The 22,129-nt window shown below is 46.6% G+C and overlaps 1 protein-coding gene across 1 annotated transcript in view; it reads right to left on the minus strand.

Annotated features, from left to right (window-relative positions):
* Positions 1–610: 610 nt before the first annotated feature.
* The window catches only part of LOC118387120 (exostosin-like 3), a 53,576-nt gene continuing 32,057 nt past the window's right edge, over positions 611–22,129 (minus strand). The window contains exons 2-6 of the mRNA XM_052524112.1: positions 14,668–17,265; positions 13,371–13,498; positions 7,955–8,099; positions 7,673–7,801; positions 611–5,882 (exon numbers count right to left, since the gene is read on the minus strand). Of these exons, the coding sequence (XP_052380072.1) occupies positions 5,673–5,882; positions 7,673–7,801; positions 7,955–8,099; positions 13,371–13,498; positions 14,668–16,809 (2,754 nt within the window). The 5' untranslated portion in view covers positions 16,810–17,265 and the 3' untranslated portion in view covers positions 611–5,672. The remainder of the gene's footprint in view (positions 5,883–7,672; positions 7,802–7,954; positions 8,100–13,370; positions 13,499–14,667; positions 17,266–22,129) is intronic.

Consider the following 22,129-nt stretch of genomic DNA (forward strand, 5'->3'; position numbering starts at 1 on the left):
GAGGTGAACACTAGTAGTAGCACCCATGTTTTACTGTAACAAGAACCTCCTCCTCACTCCTGGCTGGAGCAGCGGGGTGTGGGGGTGTATTCTCTCATCTCTCCTCCTGTCAGAGCCTCAGTGTTTAGTTCAGGCATGTTGCCCAACACCCCACTCACATTGGGCCAGGTGTCCTGCAGCAAACAGCCATACCTCACAACACAAAGTCCTGTGGAATGGAGTCATTGTGAAAATCTCAATTGCATACTCCTCACGTCCACTCTCCTCGCCTCCTCAAAACCCGATTCGATGAGAAAACCAGAGCTCGCTCCCCTGTGACCTTCTCTTCCAATGGGTTTTGAGGAGGCGAGGAGTATGCAATTGAGATTCTCCCATGGTGAGATTGGTGACATATTGCTCTAGTCTAGTTTGAGACCCAGTTTGCTGACTGAACTAAATCCCATAGTCTATCTTGCAGTATCATCGACTAAGCTGAACAAGCTCATGAAGTGGCTAGTAACATGTGGGTCGAGAGAATGAAGCATTGCGTGTCAGGAATGTAGGCCTACTGTTCTATTTCTGCGGTAAAGGAGACAGAGCTGGACGACAAAAGAACGACACGAGTCAGAGCCATGTTTTTAACCAACTTTAATTCCATGTTTGGCCTTCAATGGTTTGTTTTACCCTGTCATCATTGGTCAGTCTGGTACAGAACAGGGCTGGCAGTAGTAGTTGCAGGTGCTAGTCCAGGGCCATATTCATTAGCGAACACAAGCAAACAGCTTTAGTGTTGTAAATAAATCAAAACAAGCCTTTCTTATTGGACTAAATCCATATATTCCCTCTGCTTCAGTCTGTTTGGTGTATAATGAACAAGACCCAGGGTTGGGTGAGGGACAGTCACAGGAGCACAGTTTCAGAACACTTAAACACCTGGTTAAAGGAACGAGTTTCAGCTTTTTCCTGGCCCTTTCCTTGCTTGTTGCCACGGCAAAACCTCCTGTGCCACTGGCCCCGAAGAAAACTGAAAGGAGAAGGATGGAGGTGGGACTTTCAAAGCACTGTGTGAGATGTCACCCGACCAGACCCCTCCCTGCCGCAGGAAATGTCAGAAGTCTGTGAGCCAGGTAATTATGCAGGCAAAATCGGGAGCTCAAACTGAAGCTACTGCACCTTATTGCAAATGGATTGACCCAGAGTAATAAAACCGGTTTAACTGAGCACATACCCAGACTGTTGTTGTCTCAAAGTCCTGATCTCAGATCAGTTTTGCTTTTCACCTGAAATGATCCGGTTAAGATTGGTGCAGGCTAGAGCTGATCCCAGGTCTGCATTTTAGGGCAAGTTTTACAACGTGCAGTCAATGCCACATCGAGCTACCGCTTTCAAGGAGCAGGGACACTAAATCCCACTACGACCTCTGACGAGCCGTCAACCAGGCAAAGCCTCGATACAGGACTAAAATCGAATCCTACTACACCGGTTCTGACACTCGATCGTTTGCAAGCTCTGCCACATCCAAGGATTACAATGAGCTGCCTAGTGACGGAAGTCTACCAGACGAGCGAAATGCTCGCCTAGAGGAATGCACGAGAGCACCAGCTGTTCCGGACGACTGTTTGATTTCGTTCGCCATAGCCGATGTGAGTAAGACCTTTAAACAAATTAATATTCACCGCGGGGGCAGATGGGTTCACAGGACGGGAACAAAGAGCAACAACCTCTCCAGGACCCAGTCTGTAATACCTACATGTTTCAAGCAGACCACCATAGACCCTGTGTCCAAGAATGCCAAGGTAACCCGTCTAAATCACTTTCGCCCCGTAGCCCTCGGCTGTAGTGGAGCGGGTTGAGAGCGTCTCGTTCCTCGGCATCCAACACACCAACACAGTCGTGAAGAGGGCACGACAACAACTCTTCCCCCTCAGGAGGATGAAAAGATTCAGCATGGGCCCTCGGATCCTCATAAAGTTCTACAGCTGCACCATCTTGACTGGCTGCATCATCACTTGATATGGCAACTGCTTAGCATCCAACCGCAAGGCGCTACAGTGCGTGAGGCCCAGTACATCACTGGGGCTGAACTTCCTGCCATCCCAGACCTCAATAACAGGTGGTGTCAGAGGAAGGCCCTAAAAAATTGTCAGACTCCAGCCACCCAAGTCATAGACAAGCGGTACCTATGCACCAAGTCTGAAACCAATAGAACCCTGAACAGCTTCTACCCCCAAACCTTAAGATTGCTAAAGAGTGAACCAAATAGCTACCCAAACTATCTGCACTGACCCCCTTTTGCATCAACTCTTGACTCATCACATACGCTGCTGATAGTGCTTATTATCTATCCTATTGCCAAGTCACTTAATCCCTACCTATATGTACATATCTACCTCAAATACCTCATTCCCCTGCACATCAACTCCGTACTGGTGCCCCGTGTATAAAGCCAAGTTATCTTTACTCATTGTGGATTTATTCCTCGTGTTATTATCGTTCTATTGTTCTCTCTACATTGTTGGGAAGGGTAAGTAAGCATTTCACTGTTAGACTACACCAGTTCTTTAAAAGCATGTCACAAATAACACTTGATTTGGTTTTCGTTAGTGTTGTAATGGGGCGCACTGATGCCGGGTCAGTCGGGGGAGCAGGTTCCGTTGTCTGAGAGCTAATGGCCAAGATCACATTCCATTTTATTGCAGTCTTTTCTATTCACAAACCCCTTTAGAAGCAAGCCTTAGAAGATCCATTTAATATATTCAATTAAATAAATATACAGAAAGTATATGTGGGGCGATAATGTTGAGTTCTATAAAAGTGGCCTCCCAGAGTAAGACCGATCCTATTTTCTGATCAACAGTGTTGTCATCTCTCCTGAATCATCTCAAATAAAGGATGCATTGTTAGTTTATATCATCCAGTCAAATGAATGGAATGAAGCCAGAAAAGGTCAAAGTACATTAAGTAATAAGGGCTGCATAGTACAAGGGCGGGCGCTGACATTTTCATAGCGGGGGGACCTATTTTTTGCGGGGGGGTGGGGGTGGCCAAGGTGGAAGAGTACCGTCTAACGGGGGGGTACCAGACTGCATTGTGCACTTTACAAAACATTGTGCTGTTTTTCAGCATATAACATCGTACCTATTTGGCAAAAAAAACATTCATTGAGCATGAAATCGTTATGAAATGAAACTTGAGGGACCGACATGGAGACGCTGTACAGAGAAGAAGCTCCTTTTGAAGGTTCAAACTGAATGAAACTGTAACCTTCGACATGATTGGACCGTGATGATGAGAGACAGAAACACCAAAACATCTTCAGAGTCGAAATAAGCTTATTTTTCAATTCCTTGTACAATTGATGCTCCTGCTGGAAGTTTCCCCTAGGTCCAGATCTGGAATCAGCTTCCCCTCTCCAATCCTAACATTAACCATTAGTGGGAGAAGTTAAAAACTGACCCAAGATCGGCATCTAGGGGCAACGTCACCCTACTCCATTACTGAACACTTAATTAGGACTACTCAGACATTTAACAATAACCATTGGTAGACCAATATCACTAACATCCAAAAAGTCAGAAAAAAGCCACGGTCTGACTTTACACCAATGTAGTCTGCTGTAGGCTTAATGAACGTGTTAGGTAATGGCATTCCAACTAATACAGTTTCCTATGAATATTTTACAGATTTTTCTGGTAAACTTGTAGAACTTGTGGCATAATGGTCCTGTAGTCTCCATCTGAGATCATTTAAAGACAGAATGACAAAGACCACTTTCTAGCTTAGTTTAGGTCTGCCCATAGAAATATAATCTACAGTGAAATTGACATGGTCTGAGGGCCTTTACCCGTTCTAGTGATTCTGTGGGTCAGCTAATAACAAGAGGTTCTGGTGACGACTGACCATCCCACATGGAGATTTACACTACTAAACACCATGTAAAAAAAGTAAGATCATTGAATAGAATACTTCTGCGACCTTCAGTGCTTCTCTCACGGTTTCATATACAAGAGTAGAGTAAATACATGTCAAATTAGTTTACAAATATAAAATAAACGACAAAAAACAAAACAATTTGTGCAATGACAAATGGTATGCCTTTGTTTCTCTCTCAAAGGGTGAAATGTCTTGCTAGTAATTCAGGAGCTCAGGGCTGGCCCACGTTACAGTCCACTGTCTCATTCTCTCCCTGTGTCAGTTTAAAACCAGTCCATTGTCTAGCTAGTAATTCAGGAGCTCAGGGCTGGCCCACGTTACAGTCCACTGTCTCATTCTCTCCCTGTGTCAGTTTAAAACCAGTCCATTGTCTAGCTAGTAATTCAGGAGCTCAGGGCTGGCCCACGTGACAGTCCACTGTCTCATTCTCTCCCTGTGTCAGTTTAAAACCAGTCCGTTGTCTAGCTAGTAATTCAGGAGCTCAGGGCTGGCCCACGTGACAGTCCACTGTCTCATTCTCTCCCTGTGTCAGTTTAAAACCAGTCCGTTGTCTAGCTAGTAATTCAGGAGCTCAGGGCTGGCCCACGTGACAGTCCACTGTCTCATTCTCTCCCTGTGTCAGTTTAAAACCAGTCCGTTGTCTAGCTAGTAATTCAGGAGCTCAGGGCTGGCCCACGTTACAGTCCACTGTCTCATTCTCTCCCTGTGTCAGTTTAAAACCAGTCTGTTGTCTAGCTAGTAATTCAGGAGCTCAGGGCTGGCCCACGTGACAGTCCACTGTCTCATTCTCTCCCTGTGTCAGTTTAAAACCAGTCCGTTGTCTAGCTAGTAATTCAGGAGCTCAGGGCTGGCCCACGTGACAGTCCACTGTCTCATTCTCTCCCTGTGTCAGTTTAAAACCAGTCCGTTGTCTAGCTAGTAATTCAGGAGCTCAGGGCTGGCCCACGTTACAGTCCACTGTCTCATTCTCTCCCTGTGTCAGTTTAAAACCAGTCCGTTGTCTAGCTAGTAATTCAGGAGCTCAGGGCTGGCCCACGTTACAGTCCACTGTCTCATTCTCTCCCTGTGTCAGTTTAAAACCAGTCCGTTGTCTAGCTAGTAATTCAGGAGCTCAGGGCTGGCCCACGTTACAGTCCACTGTCTCATTCTCTCCCTGTGTCAGTTTAAAACCAGTCCGTTGTCTAGCTAGTAATTCAGGAGCTCAGGGCTGGCCCACGTTACAGTCCACTGTCTCATTCTCTCCCTGTGTCAGTTTAAAACCAGTCCGTTGTCTAGCTAGTAATTCAGGAGCTCAGGGCTGGCCCACGTTACAGTCCACTGTCTCATTCTCTCCCTGTGTCAGTTTAAAACCAGACCGTTTACAATGCCAGTTTGAGTTTGTCTTGCAGAGTCAAGTTAAGTCACTGTCCTTGGACAGGCAGTGTTGCCAGCGTCCTCTCCTCTTTCTCTCTGCAGGCCCATAACAAGCTAAATTAAATCTGTAGTAGTTGATGATGTAACACACATGAACGACATGATGAAGAATACAATTACGTTTAAAAAAAATGAAAAGGCTTCTTGATTGGAGAAGTTCTTCTCAGCTTCCAGTGAAGGTGTGGTCTGTCTCATTCATCCTAGATCCATTCCTGGGTTTAAGCCCTCATCCCAAAACCTCCCTCTTTCTCAGAACCAGTCTTGTCTGCTCTCTCTTCCGTCCTGCCCGAGTTCCTCAGTCTCTAGCTCCGTTCTGCCCAACGTTCTCAGCTGGGCCTAGCCCTGGGCTAGATGAACTTGAAGCACTTAGTCTTGTCGTGGGGCAGACGCGTCTTGAAGAGCACAGAGTCCACGCGGAACTGCGTGTAGAGTAAGGGCATGTAGCCGTACACCTTGACAAAGAAGTTGATGCACTTGTGGCGCTCGTGGAAGTGAGAGTCGTCATGCGACAGGGCCTGCGGGCAGCCGGGGCAGCGGAATGTCCAACGAGATGTCACCTGAGATGGGGAGAGAGAGGGAGTGTGTGAGACAGGGTGGGAGTGTGTGAGACAGGGTGGGAGTGTGTGAGACAGGGTGGGAGTGTGTGAGACAGGGTGGGAGTGTGTGAGACAGGGTGGGAGTGTGTGAGACAGGGTGGGAGTGTGTGAGACAGGGTGGGAGTGTGTGAGACAGGGTGTGAGTGTGTGAGACAGGGTGGGAGTGTGTGAGACAGGGTGGGGGTGTGTGAGACAGGGTGGGAGTGTGTGAGACAGGGTGTGAGTGTGTGAGACAGGGTGTGAGTGTGTGAGACAGGGTGGGAGTGTGTGAGACAGGGTGGGAGTGTGTGAGACAGGGTGGGAGTGTGTGAGACAGGGTGGGAGTGTGTGAGACAGGGTGTGAGTGTGTGAGACAGGGTGGGAGTGTGTGAGACAGGGTGGGAGTGTGTGAGACAGGGTGGGAGTGTGTGAGACAGGGTGTGAGTGTGTATACATATCTAATTACAATGTAACAACGACTTCTATTGCTTTGTTGATACCGTGAACATGCAGTCGTAACATATGGTCGTACACGGAGTATACCAAGCATTGCGTTGCACCTCAACCTTGCCCTCAGAACAACCTCAATTCATTGGGGCATGGACTCTACAAGGTCTCAAAACTGTTCCACAGGGATGCTGGCCCATGTTGACTCCAATGCTTCCCACAGTTGTGTCAAGTTGGCTGGATGTACTTTGGGTGGTGGTGATACATACTGGAAACTGTTGAGGGTGAAAAACCCAGCAGCGTTGCAGTTCTTGACAAAAAAAAGGTGTGCCTGGCACCAAGTACCATACCCAGTTCAACAGGAACTTAAATATTTTGTCTAGCCAATTCACCCTCTGAACGGCACACATACACAATCCATGTCTCAATTGTCTCAAGGCTTAAAAATCCATCTTTAACCTGTCTCCTCCCCTTCATCTACACTGATTGAAGTGGATTTAACAGGTGACATCAATAAGGGATCATAGTTTCACCTGGATTCACCTGGTCAGTCTATGTCATGGAAAGAGCAGGTGTTGTTAATGTTTTGTACACTCAGTGTGTGTCAATGAATACTAGCACAGAAAGCTATTGGGCCAGTAACTGAAAGGTCGTTGATTAGAATCCCTGAGTCGACTCGGTGAAAAATCTGCTACTGTGCCCTGAAGAGAGGCACTTCAGATCTAATTGAAAGGCCCTCTGGATAAGAGTGTCTGCAAAATGACAAATGTAATTGTCCACGACACACAAGATGGAGGCTTACTGCATCTCTTAAGGCTGATTTTCCAGAAAAATTCAAATCACTTAGTTACAGGAGTTTACTTCCACTACCTGCACTATTCACCAGCCTAATTCCTACCAGAGAATTCCTGTCAAGTTACACACTCCATCAAAGCATGTCCTTAAATTCCCAAACTAATTCGTAGAAACACCTCAGAATCAAGGTTCTGTATATCAAAGGGGCTAAAACTGAGGGTCTCACAACTTCCACTTGGCTCGGTTGGTATAATTAGTCCACTAGCCATAAATCTGTAAATACTAGTCAGAAATGTCTTGCAAATAGATTTAGAGGGAAACACAAGCTTAGGGCAACAATTCAATCTCTCTGTGTTCTGATTTATAATTCACAACAGCATAACGAACATGTCAGGTTGAGTAATGGTCGATCTAAGTGAGCAGAAAAATAAATCAGCAGGGCCCGGGGTGTGTGTGTTTTTGAGAGTACCTGTGTGTGTTCAAAATGTGTACGTTCGGTGTGGGTGTGTGTGCATGCGTGGCCCACTGACCTTGATAGGGGGCTTGCGGGTGATATGCGACACCAGGAAGTTCATGGCGATGTCCTCACAGTTGATGTACTCATCCACCATGTCGCGGATGGCCTGGGGCATCACGTACGAGTACAGGTACGCATAGTACTGCAGCAGAGGATCAACCAGAGTCATGTTCATTAGGGCACATAACATTTGAAACATTGGGATGAGTAAGACAGGTGAGTTGGCAGCAGAGTTATGTCGCATAGAGGTCAGGGGTCACAGGGTTGAATGATGGGAGAGGGGGAGGGACTGTACCTTGTGAAAGAAGGCGGCGCCCGTCAGTACCATGGACAGTTCACAGGAGTAGTTAGAGTTATAGAGCCATGACTGGTGGTTGACGTCCCAGGCATGGAACCTCCCAGGGAAGCCCACGATGCGGTCCCTGGCCTCCCTCCACACTCTGATAAACACAACGACACATAGAGAAACACGATGACTGACCACACTCTGATAAACACAACGACACATAGAGAAACACAATGACTGACCACACTCTGTTCAACACAACGACACATAGAGAAACACGATGACTGACCACACTCTGTTCAACACAACGACACATAGAGAAACACGATGACTGACCACACTCTGTTCAACACAACGACACATAGAGAAACACGATGACTGACCACACTCTGTTCAACACAACGACACATAGAGAAACACGATTACTGACCACACAACGACACATAGAGAAACACGATGACTGACCAGTCTGTTCAACACAACGACACGTAGAGAAACACGATTACTGACCAGTCTGTTCAACACAACGACACATAGAGAAACACGATTACTGACCACACTCTGATACCAACCAGACTGTTATACAGTTACTAACCATACTTTGATACAAACCAGACTGTTATACAGTTACTAACCATACTCTGATACCAACCAGACTTATACAGTTTTATTCAATTATGTAGAGGAAAAGTCAGCATTATACAGGGGGGAATGAGCGGAGAATTTCATCAAAATGTGACCACAATATATACATATTGCACTGTACATGAAGGCCTATAATGAAAATGATTTAGCTGACAACAAGGTCTCTACAGCTCATCAGCAAAGACAGCAATCTACAAGGAGAAGAGCTGTATAGAGGTATGTGTTGTGCATTCGCTTCTCTCCCACACACTGCACCCACCCTCATCTCTGAGGGGGTGTCCTCTCTGCATGCACACACACCTCTTCTGGAGTTACCTACATTTCTTCTTCTGGTGAACAGAGGAATTCTCCATAAGTGCACACTCGTCAAGTATATACTCCTATCAAACATCAGACCTTTTCCTTGGCGATCTAGCACATTCTCATTACATGCATGCTTTATAAATTCCCAGTGGAGCGGTTGTTCTAAGTTAGGAGAAACATTCCAGGAGAGTTCTAGATGATGGGGTAACAATCCAGGAGAGTTCTAGGTGAGGATACACATTCTAGGAGAGTTCTAGGTGAGGATAAACATTCCAGGAGAGTTCTAGATGATGGGGTAACAGTCCAGGAGAGTTCTAGGTGAGGATACACATTCTAGGAGAGTTCTAGGTGAGGATAAACATTCCAGGAGAGTTCTAGATGATGGAGTAACAGTCCAGGAGAGTTCTAGGTGAGGATAAACATTCTAGGAGAGTTCTAGGTGAGGATAAACATTCCAGGAGAGTTCTAGGTGATGGGGTAACAGTCCAGGAGAGTTCTTGGTGAGGATAAACATTCTAGGAGAGTTCTAGATGATGATAAACATTCCAGGAGAGTTCTAGATGATGGGGTAACAGTCCAGGAGAGTTCTAGGTGAGGATAAACATTCTAGGAGAGTTCTAGGTGAGGAGAAACATTCCAGGAGAGTTCAATGTGAGGATAAACATTCCAGGAGAGTTCTAGGTGAGGAGAAACATTCCAGGAGAGTTCAAGGTGAGGAGAAACATTCCAGGAGAGTTCAAGGTGAGGAGAAACATTCCAGGAGAGTTCAAGGTGAGGAGAAACATTCCAGGAGAGTTCAAGGTGAGGAGAAACATTCCAGGAGAGTTCAAGGTGAGGAGAAACATTCCAGGAGAGTTCAAGGTGAGGAGAAACATTCCAGGAGAGTTCAAGGTGAGGAGAAACATTCCAGGAGAGTTCAAGGTGAGGAGAAACATTCCAGGAGAGTTCTAGGTGAGGAGAAACATTCCAGGAGAGTTTAAGGTGAGGAGAAACATTCCAGGAGAGTTCAAGGTGAGGAGAAACATTCCAGGAGAGTTCAAGGTGAGGAGAAACATTCCAGGAGAGTTCAAGGTGAGGAGAAACATTCCAGGAGAGTTCAAGGTGAGGAGAAACATTCCAGGAGGTTTAAGAGGAGAAACATTCCAGGAGAGTTCAAGGTGAGGAGAAACATTCCAGGAGAGTTCAAGGTGAGGAGAAACATTCCAGGAGAGTTCAAGGTGAGGAGAAACATTCCAGGAGAGTTCTAGGTGAGGAGAAACATTCCAGGAGAGTTCAAGGTGAGGAGAAACATTCCAGGAGAGTTCAAGGTGAGGAGAAACATTCCAGGAGAGTTCAAGGTGAGGAGAAACATTCCAGGAGAGTTCAAGGTGAGGAGAAACATTCCAGGAGTTCAAGGTGAGGAGAAACATTCCAGGAGAGTTCAAGGTGAGGAGAAACATTCCAGGAGAGTTCAAGGTGAGGAGAAACATTCCAGGAGAGTTCAAGGTGAGGAGAAACATTCCAGGAGAGTTCAAGGTGAGGAGAAACATTCCAGGAGAGTTCAAGGTGAGGCGAAACATTCCAGGAGAGTTCTAGGTGAGGAGAAACATTCCAGGAGAGTTTAAGGTGAGGAGAAACATTCCAGGAGAGTTTAAGGTGAGGAGAAACATTCCAGGAGAGTTCAAGGTGAGGAGAAACATTCCAGGAGAGTTCAAGGTGAGGAGAAACATTCCAGGAGAGTTCAAGGTGAGGAGAAACATTCCAGGAGAGTTCAAGGTGAGGAGAAACATCCCAGGAGAGTTCAGGGTGAGGAGAAACATTCCAGGAGAGTTCAATGTGAGGCGAAACATTCCAGGAGAGTTCAAGGTGAGGAGAAACATTCCAGGAGAGTTCAAGGTCAGGAGAAACATTCCAGGAGAGTTCTATGTGAGGAGAAACATTCCAGGAGAGTTCAAGGTGAGGCGAAACATTCCAGGAGAGTTCAGGATAATTCATGACAAATGACACCATTCATACAGTGCAGCATTTTGCCTGCCCGGACATGCTGCAGTGGCTAACCTTTAGATGATACACAGAGTGCTGTTCACATAATCACAAGTCCCCACTTAGGCTTTAAACGGTACTTAAAGCTACAGCCTGGGATTTAAAGCTGTTCAATAGTAAATTAAATCCTTGATATTTACCCATTGATCCTTGAAGAATATAACTTATAAATGTCTGAGGGACATAGCATAACCATGTCTTTATCATAACCCAAAATATAGGCTGAGGTTTTATTTCTCCATTGTTTAAGAAAAGCAAGAATGTAAACAATGCATAGTTTCAAAATATGGTTAAGATTTTGTAAAAATATGTTCAGTCATTGCATGTAGAGCGCCGTCTATGGATTTGGGAGGGGTTACATTTCCCTAGCACGGCCATTTTGTTGTTTATTTTTATCCAAGAACGTAGTTTTACATATGGTATTACAGTGCATTCGGAAAGCATTTTTTTGTTTAATTACAGACGTATTCTAAAAATGATTAAATACTCCGCTCAGGTGCATCCTGTTTCCATTGATCATCCTTGAGATGTTTCTACAACCTGATTGGAGTCCACTTGTGGTAAATTCAATTGATTGGACATGATTTGGAAGGGCACACACGTCAATATAAGGTCCCTTAGTTGACAATGCATGTCAGAGCAAAAAACAAGCCATGAGGTCAGAGGAATTGTCTATAGAGCTCCGAGAAAGGATTGTGTCGAGGCACAGATCTGAGGAAGGGTACCAAAATATGTCTGCAGCATTGAAGGTCCCCAAGACCACAGTGGCCTCCGTTGTTCTTAAATGGAAGAAGTTTGGAACCACCAAGACTCTCCCTAGAGCTGGCCGCCCGGCCAAACTGAGCAATCAGGGGAGAAGGACCTTGGTCAGGGAGGTGACCAAGAACCGGATGGTCACTCTGACAGAGCTCCAGAGTTCCGCTGTGGAGATGGGAGAATCTTCCAGAAGGACAACCATCTCTGCAGCACTCCACCAATCAGGCCTTTACGTTAGAGTGGATACGCGGAAGCCACTCCTCAGTAAAAGGCACATGACAGCCCGCCTTGGAGTTTGACAAAAGGTACCTAAAGTACTCACAGATCATGAGAAACAAGATTCGCTGGTCTGATCAAGGAAACGTCTGGAGGAAACCTGGCACCATCCCTACAGTGAAGCACGGTGGTGGCAGGATCATGCTGTGGGGATATTTTTCAGCGGCAAGAACTGGGAGACTTGTCAGGATCGAGGGAAAGATGAATGCAGCAAAGTAGAGAGAGATCCTTGATTAAAAACTTGCTCCAGAGAACTCAGGACCTCAGACTGGGGAAAAGGTTCACCTTCCAACAGGACAACGACCCTAAACACACAGCCAAGACAACGCAGGAGTGGCTTCAGGACAAGTCTCTGAATGTCCTTGAGTGGCCCAGCCAGAGCCAGGACTTGAACCCGTTGAACCCGACCGAACATTTCTGGAGAGACCTGAAAATAGCTGTGCAGCGACACTCCCCATCCAACATGACAGAGCTTGAGAGGATCTACAGAAGAAAATGAGAGAAACTCCCCCAGTACAGGTGTGCCAAGCTTGTAGCGCCATACCCAAGACTCGAGGCTGTAATCACTGTAAAGGTGCTTCAACAAAGTACTGAGTAAATGGTCTGAATACTTTCCGAATGCACTGTATATATTCAAGCTGAGGCAAGTCTAGCTCGGGTGGTGCTTGAAAATTCAACATGGTCCATTTTTCTCTTGTTGATCTGTCAGGGTCAGTGAGATGTGTTTGTTTTGTGTGGTATATTCTGTGCTTCAAATGATTTTCAATGTCAGTGTGGGTTGGTATTTGGTATTTTATTAGGATCCGCATGAGCTGTTGCAGCAGCTACTCTTCCTGGGGTCCACACAAAGCATGAAATAATACAGGACATTAATAGACAAGAACAGCTCAAGGACAGAACTACATAAATGTAAAACGTCCCACACAACCTACATATCAGTACATACACACAATATCTTTGATGGAAAGGAGTTCCACGCAATCATGGCTCTATATAATACTGAAGGTTTATTTTTTATTGTTCTGGATTTTGGGACTGTGACAAGACCCTGGTGGCATGTCCGGTGGGGTAAGTGTGTGTGTCAGTGCTGTATGTAAGTTGATTATGCAAACATTTTGAATTTAACAATGTTTCTTATAAAAACAAGAAGTGATGCAGTCAGTCTCTCCTCTACATCTAGCCAAGAGAGACTGACATGCATTGTATTGATATTAGCTTTCTGAATGTTAGAGTTTAAAAAAATATTTTGGAATAAGTGTCAATTCACACATTTGTCATTATATGTAGACAGATAATCTGTCTGCTGGGTTCCAAAGAAAATTGTATCTTTATAAATCTATTAAACACAAAACATATGGCACTTTCTTTTTCCAAAGAACTTTGGCTCTGATGACTGGTCCCAACACAGACCCCCCTCACTGACCTGAACCCAAACATGATCTCGTCGTGGCGGAGGTGGGCGTCGTCGTCGATGGACAAGATGGCTTCCGTCTCCACGACGTCCCAGGGCAGGAACCGGTTGTTGAGGCTGTTCTTCTCCGTGCGCACCACCTGCAGGACAGGAGACATGTTAAAGGGATAGTGCAACATCTTGGCCCTTTTGTCTTCTTCCCCAGAGTCAAATTAACTCAGGGATGAACTCATGGATACCATTTTTATGTCTCTGTGTGCAGTTTGAACGAAGTTGAAGGTATTTTCTGGAGCCATCGCTAACTTGTGTTAAAGCAAAGACTGGAAGTCCACAGGAATCTTCACTGAAAAAACATATTTTAGTATTTTGTTTATTAGTTCATTTGTAATACAATCCCAATAATGTGTGCATGCCAGCAGTCACCTTTTCAAAATAGAGGACTTCCAGTGCAGAGCAAAAACAGTGTGTTGTGCATCCTTTGAGTCCTAATGTGGAATGTCATTAAAGTAGGCCTAGAGCACAGGGTAGTAAACCATGGGCCAAACCACTCAGCCCCCCTTTCTCAACAACATTCTTAGACTAACCACTCTTTAAAAACATGAAGGTATTTAATTTTACCTTTATTTTACTAGGCAAGTCAGTTTAGAACAAATTCTTATTTTCAATGACGGCCTAGGAACAGTGGGTTAACTGCCTGTTCAGGGGCAGAACGACAGATTTGTACCTTGTCAGCTCGGGGATTTGAACTTGCAACCTTTCGGTTACTAGTCCAACGCTCTAACCACTAGGCTACCCTGCCATATGTCCATTAGCAATAAATATTTAAGAGGATTTTAAAATGTGTCAACCAATTAGGCTATTAATTCAAGATCATTCAACTATCATCCCATCACAACCCCCTGCAGAGAGGGAATCTCGCCCACAGGCTGTGTCATTTGGGGTTCTTGAATATTCTGTTTAACTTCTCAACTACTATAAAAGCCAGACCTTTTCTGTGGACTAAACATGTTCTATTTCCTTTTATATCAGTGGGTGTATTTTGACTGGCTGGCCTGCAGACCTGTAGGGAAAAGCTTCAAAGCGAAGCAGGGAGAGCAGATCAAATCAGCTTCAGGAGCTAGTCTGATGTACTAGAGCGCACTCTCTCAGACACACAGCCTCAGACTGCTGCACCACATCACAGGTTGAGTTTACACCTTTTGCATTTCAGAGTATTCTCTCCCATTCAATAATATTGTTCATTCTGAGCAGTGAGAGCACTAAGCAGCAGGGGTATGTTTGGTATTCAGCGAAGGTGGAAGGTACTCACCACGATGGGCAGGCCGATGTCTGGCCACAGCAGGTCGTCTGAAGGAGGCTTGGGGGAGTTCCACACCACCACCACCTTGTTGAGGTAAGGCAGCCCGTTGAGCCTCTCCAGGGAGTTCATCAGAACCTCCTCTCTCTCATAGGTCAGCATGACCACGGTGAACTGCTCCCGGGGCACGTTCCCACCCAGCGCTGCCTGAAACTCCTTCCCCGAGCCACCCGTGCCACTGCCAATGGGGCGGAAGCCCGTGCCCGAACCCAGGAACTTGGCCTCTGAGGGCAGCACCGGGTCCAGCGGTGTGTGAGGGAAGAGGTGGAAAGGCCCCGGGGCGCGGTTCCAGGTCTGGTAGGTGTCGGATGCTGTGTAGGTGAAGTTTCGAAGGAAGCGTGGTGAGGCGTAGGGTGGCTCCGTCTCCACGGGACCCAGGTCCAGGTCGCCATTGTCGCCCATGTTAGCGTCCGTGCCCGCCATCTTGCCCGCCTTGTGGGGGATCTCCTGGGCAGGTTCCTCGTGGATGGGTGCGGGGGGCACCTGGATGCGGGTCCGGACGCTAGCCAGAATTGTGCCCAGGACGTTCTCTGAGGTAGAGAAGTAGGTTTCCCACAGGAAGCGGCCCTGCCGCCGCATGGCCAGCAGGTCATTGTCTGATAGGCTGCGTAGCAGGAAGTGCAGCTCGGTGATGCGGGGCTTGGGCACCATAATGGCCGCCTCGCTCCAGTGGACCAGCTGATGGTAGGGCAGCCTGGCATGATCCCCCAGTACCACAGGGATGGCCCCCACCTCCAGGGCCTCAAACAGCCTCATGCCGTTGCCCGCTGAGGCCATCAGTTGACCGTCCCCGGGGGAGATGACCAAGGCAAAGGTGGAGGCCTTAAGGACCTCTAGCCGCTCCTCCCTCTCCCCACACAAGGCCCACTCTGTGGGCAGGCTGGGCTGCGGGCTCTTACAGGTGAACTCCACCAGCACCCGGTCCAGGCGGCTGTCCTGCACTGCCTTAAGCGTTCCGATGATGCGATCGTCGTAGTCGGCTGGCGGGTCTCCCTCCATCTCCTCCTCAAAGGACTGAGGCGGCCCCTCCTGCAGGCTGCTCCTCAGAGACTCCACTCTCTCGCCCTGGAAGGTAAACAGGTACTTCCTCTTGACGGGCACCTGGGGTGGCACCTCCAGGAAGTTGGGCTCAGAGAGGGCGTGAACCAGTGGGGACACCACCAGGTCAAAGCCCTCGCGGTACTGCTGCTCAAGAAAGGTGGACTGAGCCACTGCCGCCCGGCCCGTGCTCACATTGTACAGGAAGTTCTGTGTCATGGACTTCCTGGAAAGGTGGACCAGAAGATGGTTGTGTCCGTCAGACCTCCAGTACGGCAAAGCCTTCAGCTGCTTCTCCAGCGCTGAGGGGGCCGGGAGGGGGGAGGAAGGAGACTCCTGCAGCTCCCCCACCAGCACCACATACAGACAGGCGATGCTGGGGTTGTCCGTCACGTAGATGCTGCTCTTCACAGAGGTGGCGAAGGCCTGCCTGACCAGCGGGTCCAGAGACTCACCCCAGGGGTAGGAGGCCGTGTCGTAGACGTACACAGGGAAGCCCGAGGTCATCGGGCAGCGGGCGTAGTCGAAGCAGGAGCGCAGGCGGCAGGCGTGGGCAGACTTGGGCGGGGGTAGTCCTGGGTCGTCCTTGTCAGGTAATAACCTCACGGGAAGCGAGAGCTTGGGCTGGTTCTGGGCCATCAGCTCCTTGTATGAGTGCTCCGTCTGGCTGATAACGTTCTTCAACTGCAGCAGGTCCTGCTTGGCACTGTCGATGCTACGCTTGCACGCTTCGATACGCAGGTTGAGTCGGACGATCTCCCCGTTCAGCTCCTGCCGCTTGGCCTCCAGCTGAAGCAGCTCCTCGCTGACCGACTCGCGGATGCGGCACAGGTCCTGCACGTGCTTGGCTTCGCACAGCTCACCGCCGGGCCGAGGGCCGAAGATGCGCTTGTCGGGGCCGCCTGCCTCGTCGATGGTGGTGAGGTAGTAGTGAGCAATGAGCGGGAAGAAGACCAGGATGAAGAAGAGCATGAAGCTGAGCCAGGTGAGGCGCACGCGCCGCAGCACCCACGGCTGGCCACCAGCCCCCACCCCGCCACCGTTACGCTGCATCATGGGTTAGGGTCACTGGGCTCAGTGCCGCACCGGAGAGTCTACTAGTCTACAGGAATCAGCAGCCATGGTGCAACCTCGTCAACATGGTGAAAGTGTGGACGCTAAACCATCAGTTGTTCATCGACTTGTTTTTTCCTTATAAAATGTAGATCTACTTGATCTTGGTTTTGCTTTTGGTATCAGATGTCGGGGGACCTCACCTTTATCCTGCAGGTGTGCCATAGTTCAGACAAGTCCATGCCATCATTCCTTTTGTATGATGTAGTTGTATTCCTGACCTATGTAAGCACAGTGTCGGAGAAGGGAGACCCTTCTGGGAAACGCCTTGGACGAGAGCATGGCTGTTCACAGTGCAGCAGAGTGTCATCATCGGTCGGCCGCTCCTGCCCAGGTTGTGCCCATTATCTGGGTCCGAGTGGGTCTGCCAAAGAGCGAAAGGCCTCCAAATGTCAAAACCTAAAACAGATACAGAAAAACTATGTCAAAATGAGAATATATAAGGTCCCTAAAGGCCTGCACATACTGTAGGATATTGCAGTCTCAGCTGCTGGCGCTGGCACATACGCAGATTAAATACACCTCTGCAGTTGACGTTGCCTACATTGGTTGACATAGCCTCGCAAGCCAATCGCAGAATGTGATGACAGAACGGAAGCAAAATGTACCATCTGGCCAGGTTGATAACAAGATTGTAATTTGGTAACATCGCACAGTGTGACGTAATAATCGTAAAAGACAACCTGATTTACAGCGTGGGAAGGCCTTTGGCTGGCATTCTTAGTATATCAGATTAATAAACTCACAGAAAGTTTAGCCTTCACATCATAGTCCAAATAGGCATCAAACCAGAACAATACACTCACTGAGGATGTCACTAGGATAAATAACATTGTCAAGAATTAAAATGTGTGCTTTTGTGTGAGTGACAGATGTTTAAAGTTAATTTAAAAGTCCTATATACTGCATAATTTACAACACACAGCCTAGTTTTTCATTTCTCTCTACAGGCCTGAGATCAGTAAATTATCTGAAAAGCAGCACTGGGCGTACTGTATCAAAACTGCTGACAAGGTAAGATTCTACCAACAGCATCTCCTTCCTCGACTCTACATCCTTATTTGGAACGAGGGCTTTCTCCTCCTCACCAGCTTTCACATCACAGGCTACATCACTTACCAGACAGGTCTTCCTCCTGAACAGCTCAAAAACAAAAGAGGCTGCAGGATCACAATACTGACTAGGCTTCTCTGTGTTGGGGTAAACAGCAACAAAAAAAGGTTTAGGTTTGCTATCAGCAGATAAATCCTAGTGCAGATAAGAGACTGATTCAGCATAAAGGGCAGTGGTGAACGGGAGGACACCTAAAATAAAATGTTGGGTATTACTCCTCAGACAACAGCCATAATGCATCAGTGAAGAATGAAAATAGCCTACTCTCTGGCAGACCAAAATAAAAAAAAGGCATAGAACACAAAATAATCAATGCTGGTTCTAGTCTCTGACAAGGCAACAAGGTCTGGCTCCCCTAGTGGATATACACTACACAAGGCTCATCTTGTTTGGTAAACTACTCTGGCTCCCCCTAGTGGATATACCTTCCCAAGTTCTCTCACGTCACCCCGCTCCTCCGCTCTCTCCACTGGCTTCCAGTTGAAGCTCGCATCTGCTACAAGACCATGGTGCTTGCCTACGGAGCTGTGAGGGGAACAGCACCTCAGTACCTCCAGGCTCTGATCAGGCCCTACACCCAAACAAGGGCACTGCGTTCATCCACCTCTGGCCTGCTCGCCTCCCTACCACTGAGGAAGTACAGTTCCCGCTCAGCCCAGTCAAAACTGTTCGCTGCTCTGGCCCCCAATGGTGGAACAAACTCCCTCACGACGCCAGGACAGCGGAGTCAATCACCACCTTCCGGAGACACCTGAAACCCCACCTCTTTAAGGAATACCTAGGATAGGATAAGTATTTCTTCTCACCCCCCTTTAAGATTTAGATGCACTATTGTAAAGTGACTATTCTACTGGATGTCATAAGGTGAATGCACCAATTTGTAAGTCGCTCTGGATAAGAGCGTCTGCTAAATGACTTAAATGTAAAATGTAAATGGATATACACTACACAAGGCTCATCTTGTTTGGTAAACTACTCTGGTCCCCCTAGTGGATACACACTACACAAGGCTCCTCTTCCTTGGTTAGCTACTCTGGCTCCCCCTAGTGGATATACACTACACAAGGCTCCTCTTGTTTGGTAAACTACTCTGGTTCCCCCTAGTGGATATACACTACACAAGGCTCCTCTTCCTTGGTTAGCTACTCTGGCTCCCCCTAGTGGATATACACTACACAAGGCTCCTCTTGTTTGGTAAACTACTCTGGTTCCCCCTAGTGGATATACACTACACAAGGCTCCTCTTCCTTGGTAAACTACTCTGGCTCCCCCTAGTGGATATACACTACACAAGGCTCCTCTTCCTTGGTAAGCTACTCTGGTTCCCCCTAGTGGATATACACTACACAAGGCTCCTCTTCCTTGGTAAACTACTCTGGTTCCCCCTAGTGGATATACACTACACAAGGCTCCTCTTCCTTGGTAAACTACTCTGGCTCCCCCTAGTGGATATACACTACACAAGGCTCATCTTGTTTGGTAAACTACTCTGGCTCCCCCTAGTGGATATACACTACACAAGGCTCCTCTTGTTTGGTTAGCTACTCTGGCTCCCCCTAGTGGATATACACTACACAAGGCTCATCTTGTTTGGTAAACTACTCTGGCTCCCCCTAGTGGATATACACTACACAAGGCTCCTCTTCCTTGGTTAGCTACTCTGGCTCCCCCTAGTGGATATACACTACACAAGGCTCCTCTTCCTTGGTTAGCTACTCTGGCTCCCCCTAGTGGATATACACTACACAAGGCTCATCTTGTTTGGTAAACTACTCTGGCTCCCCCTAGTGGATATTAGGGATGCACCGGTACAGTGGGGTCAGGGTTCCGTATGCATCACAGTTTGTGGGCCACAGTAACTGTATGGTTTCGGTATCTTTAAATGTAAGATTTTTTTTAAAACACATCGCCCTTTAAGGAGAAGTTTATCTAAAGTTCCATGTATAATAGTTGTATCTTTATCAATGTTTATTATGAGTTTTTCTGTAAATTGATGTGGCTCTCTGCAATATCACCGCATGTTTTAGAACTACTGAACGTAACGCGCCAATGTAAATGCCAATGTTTTTCTGTGGCTTGGTGGTGACCTAACATAATCGTTTGTGGTGCTTTCGCTGAAAATCATTTTTGAAATCAGACACTGTGGCTGGATTAATGAGAATTGTATCTTTAAAATGGTGTAGAATACTTGTATGCTTGAGAATTTTGTTGTTTTGATTTTGGCTCCCTGCACTTTCACTGGCTGTTGCGGGGCGGTTCCGCTAGCGAGGGGGTTCCCCTAGAACCCCAGTCCTAGACAGGTTAAGTTCTAGACCTCAGCTGAATCTGGTAATGAATGGTGTGGCTGTTGAACAAGTTGAGGAAACTAAATTACTTGGCGTTACCTTAGATTGTAAACTGTAATGGTCAAGACATATAGATTCAATAGTTGTAAAATGGGGAGAGGTCTGTCCGTAATAAAGAGATGCTCTGCTTTTTTGACGCCACACTCCAACAAGCAAGTTCTGCAGGGTCTAGTTTTGTCTTATCTTTATTATTGTCCTGTCTAGACCTAATTAATGCAACTGGCCCAGAACAGAGCGGCACGTCTTGCTCTTCATTGTAATCACAGGGCTGATATAAATACTATGCATGCCAGTCTCTCTTGGCTAAGAGTTGAGGAGAGACTGACTGCATCACTTCTTTTTATAAGAAACTTGTTTGCATAGTCAACTTACACACAGCTCTGACACACACGCTTACCCCACCAGAGGTATTTTCACAGTCCCCAAATTCAGAACAAATTCAAGAAAGGGTACAGTATTATATAGAGCCCTTATTGCATGGAGCCATCTCATATTGCGCAAATAAACAGCAAACCTGGTTTAAAAAAAACAGCTAAAGCACCATCTCACGGCACAACAGCTCTCCCCTATTTGACCTAGATAGTTTGTGTGTATGCACTGACATGTGGGCTACGTGTGCCTTAATAAAATATATATATGTTGTTTTGTCCTTGAGCTGTTCTTGTCTATTGATGTTCTGTATTATGTCATGTATTGTGTGGACCCCAGGAAAAGTAGCTGCTGCTTTTGCAACAACTAATGGGGATCCTAATACAATACCAAATACTGTATGATTCAGTGCAGTATGCCGGTCAGAATTGATTAAAAAAGGTAATGCATGCCTACATATTAAGAAAGAGGTAAGAGTGGTTGTCAGGCAAAAATGATATGAAAATGTTTTCCCATTGTGACGTTTGATGTACAGTTACATTCACATGTTGCCTAACACGTGCTATTGACTTCACAGCTGGCGATGCCTCATCGCAATTGGTTATTCCCCATAATTCTATGACTTGGTCAATGAACGTCATCACTTCAGTGCCTTCAGAAAGTGTTCACACCCCTTGAATTGATCCACAGTCCTTTGTGCTACAGCCTGAATTTAACATTTATTGAATTGAGATTGTTTTTGTCACTGGCCTACACACAATAACCCATAATGTCAAAGTAGAATTATTTTTTACAAATTATCTTCTTGGATATAGGGGGCGCTCTTTTAATTTATGGATAAAAAAACATTCCCATTTTAAACAAGATATTTTGTCACGAAAAGATGCTCGACTATGCATATAATTGACAGCTTTGGAAAGAAAACACTCTGACGTTTCCAAAATTGCAAAGATATTGTCTGTGAGTGCCACAGAACTAATGTTACAGGTGAAACCAAGATGAAACTTCAAACAGGAAGTGAGCCAGATTTTTGAGGCGCTGTGTTCCAATGTCTCCTTATATGGCTGTGAATGCGCCAGGAACGAGCCTACACTTTCTGTCGTTTCCCCAAGGTGTCTGCAGCATTGTTACGTATTTGTTGGCATATCATTGGAAGATTGACCATAAGAGACTACATTTACCAGGTGTCCGCCTGGTGTCCTCCGTCAAAATTGGTGCGTAATCTCCAGCTGCAGGTATTTTCCCATGTGATTCAGAGGAGAAACCAAACTGCCACGAATGACTTATCATCGAATAGATATGTGAAAAACACCTTGAGGATTGATTCTAAACAACGTTTGCCATGTTTCTGTCGATATTATGGAGTTAATTTGGAAAAAAGTTTGGCGTTTTGATGAACAAAACGGAGCGATTTCTCCTACACAAATAATATTTTT

Source organism: Oncorhynchus keta, chromosome 8 (genome assembly GCF_023373465.1).
Source record: "Oncorhynchus keta strain PuntledgeMale-10-30-2019 chromosome 8, Oket_V2, whole genome shotgun sequence".
Taxonomy (NCBI): Eukaryota; Metazoa; Chordata; class Actinopteri; order Salmoniformes; family Salmonidae; genus Oncorhynchus; species Oncorhynchus keta.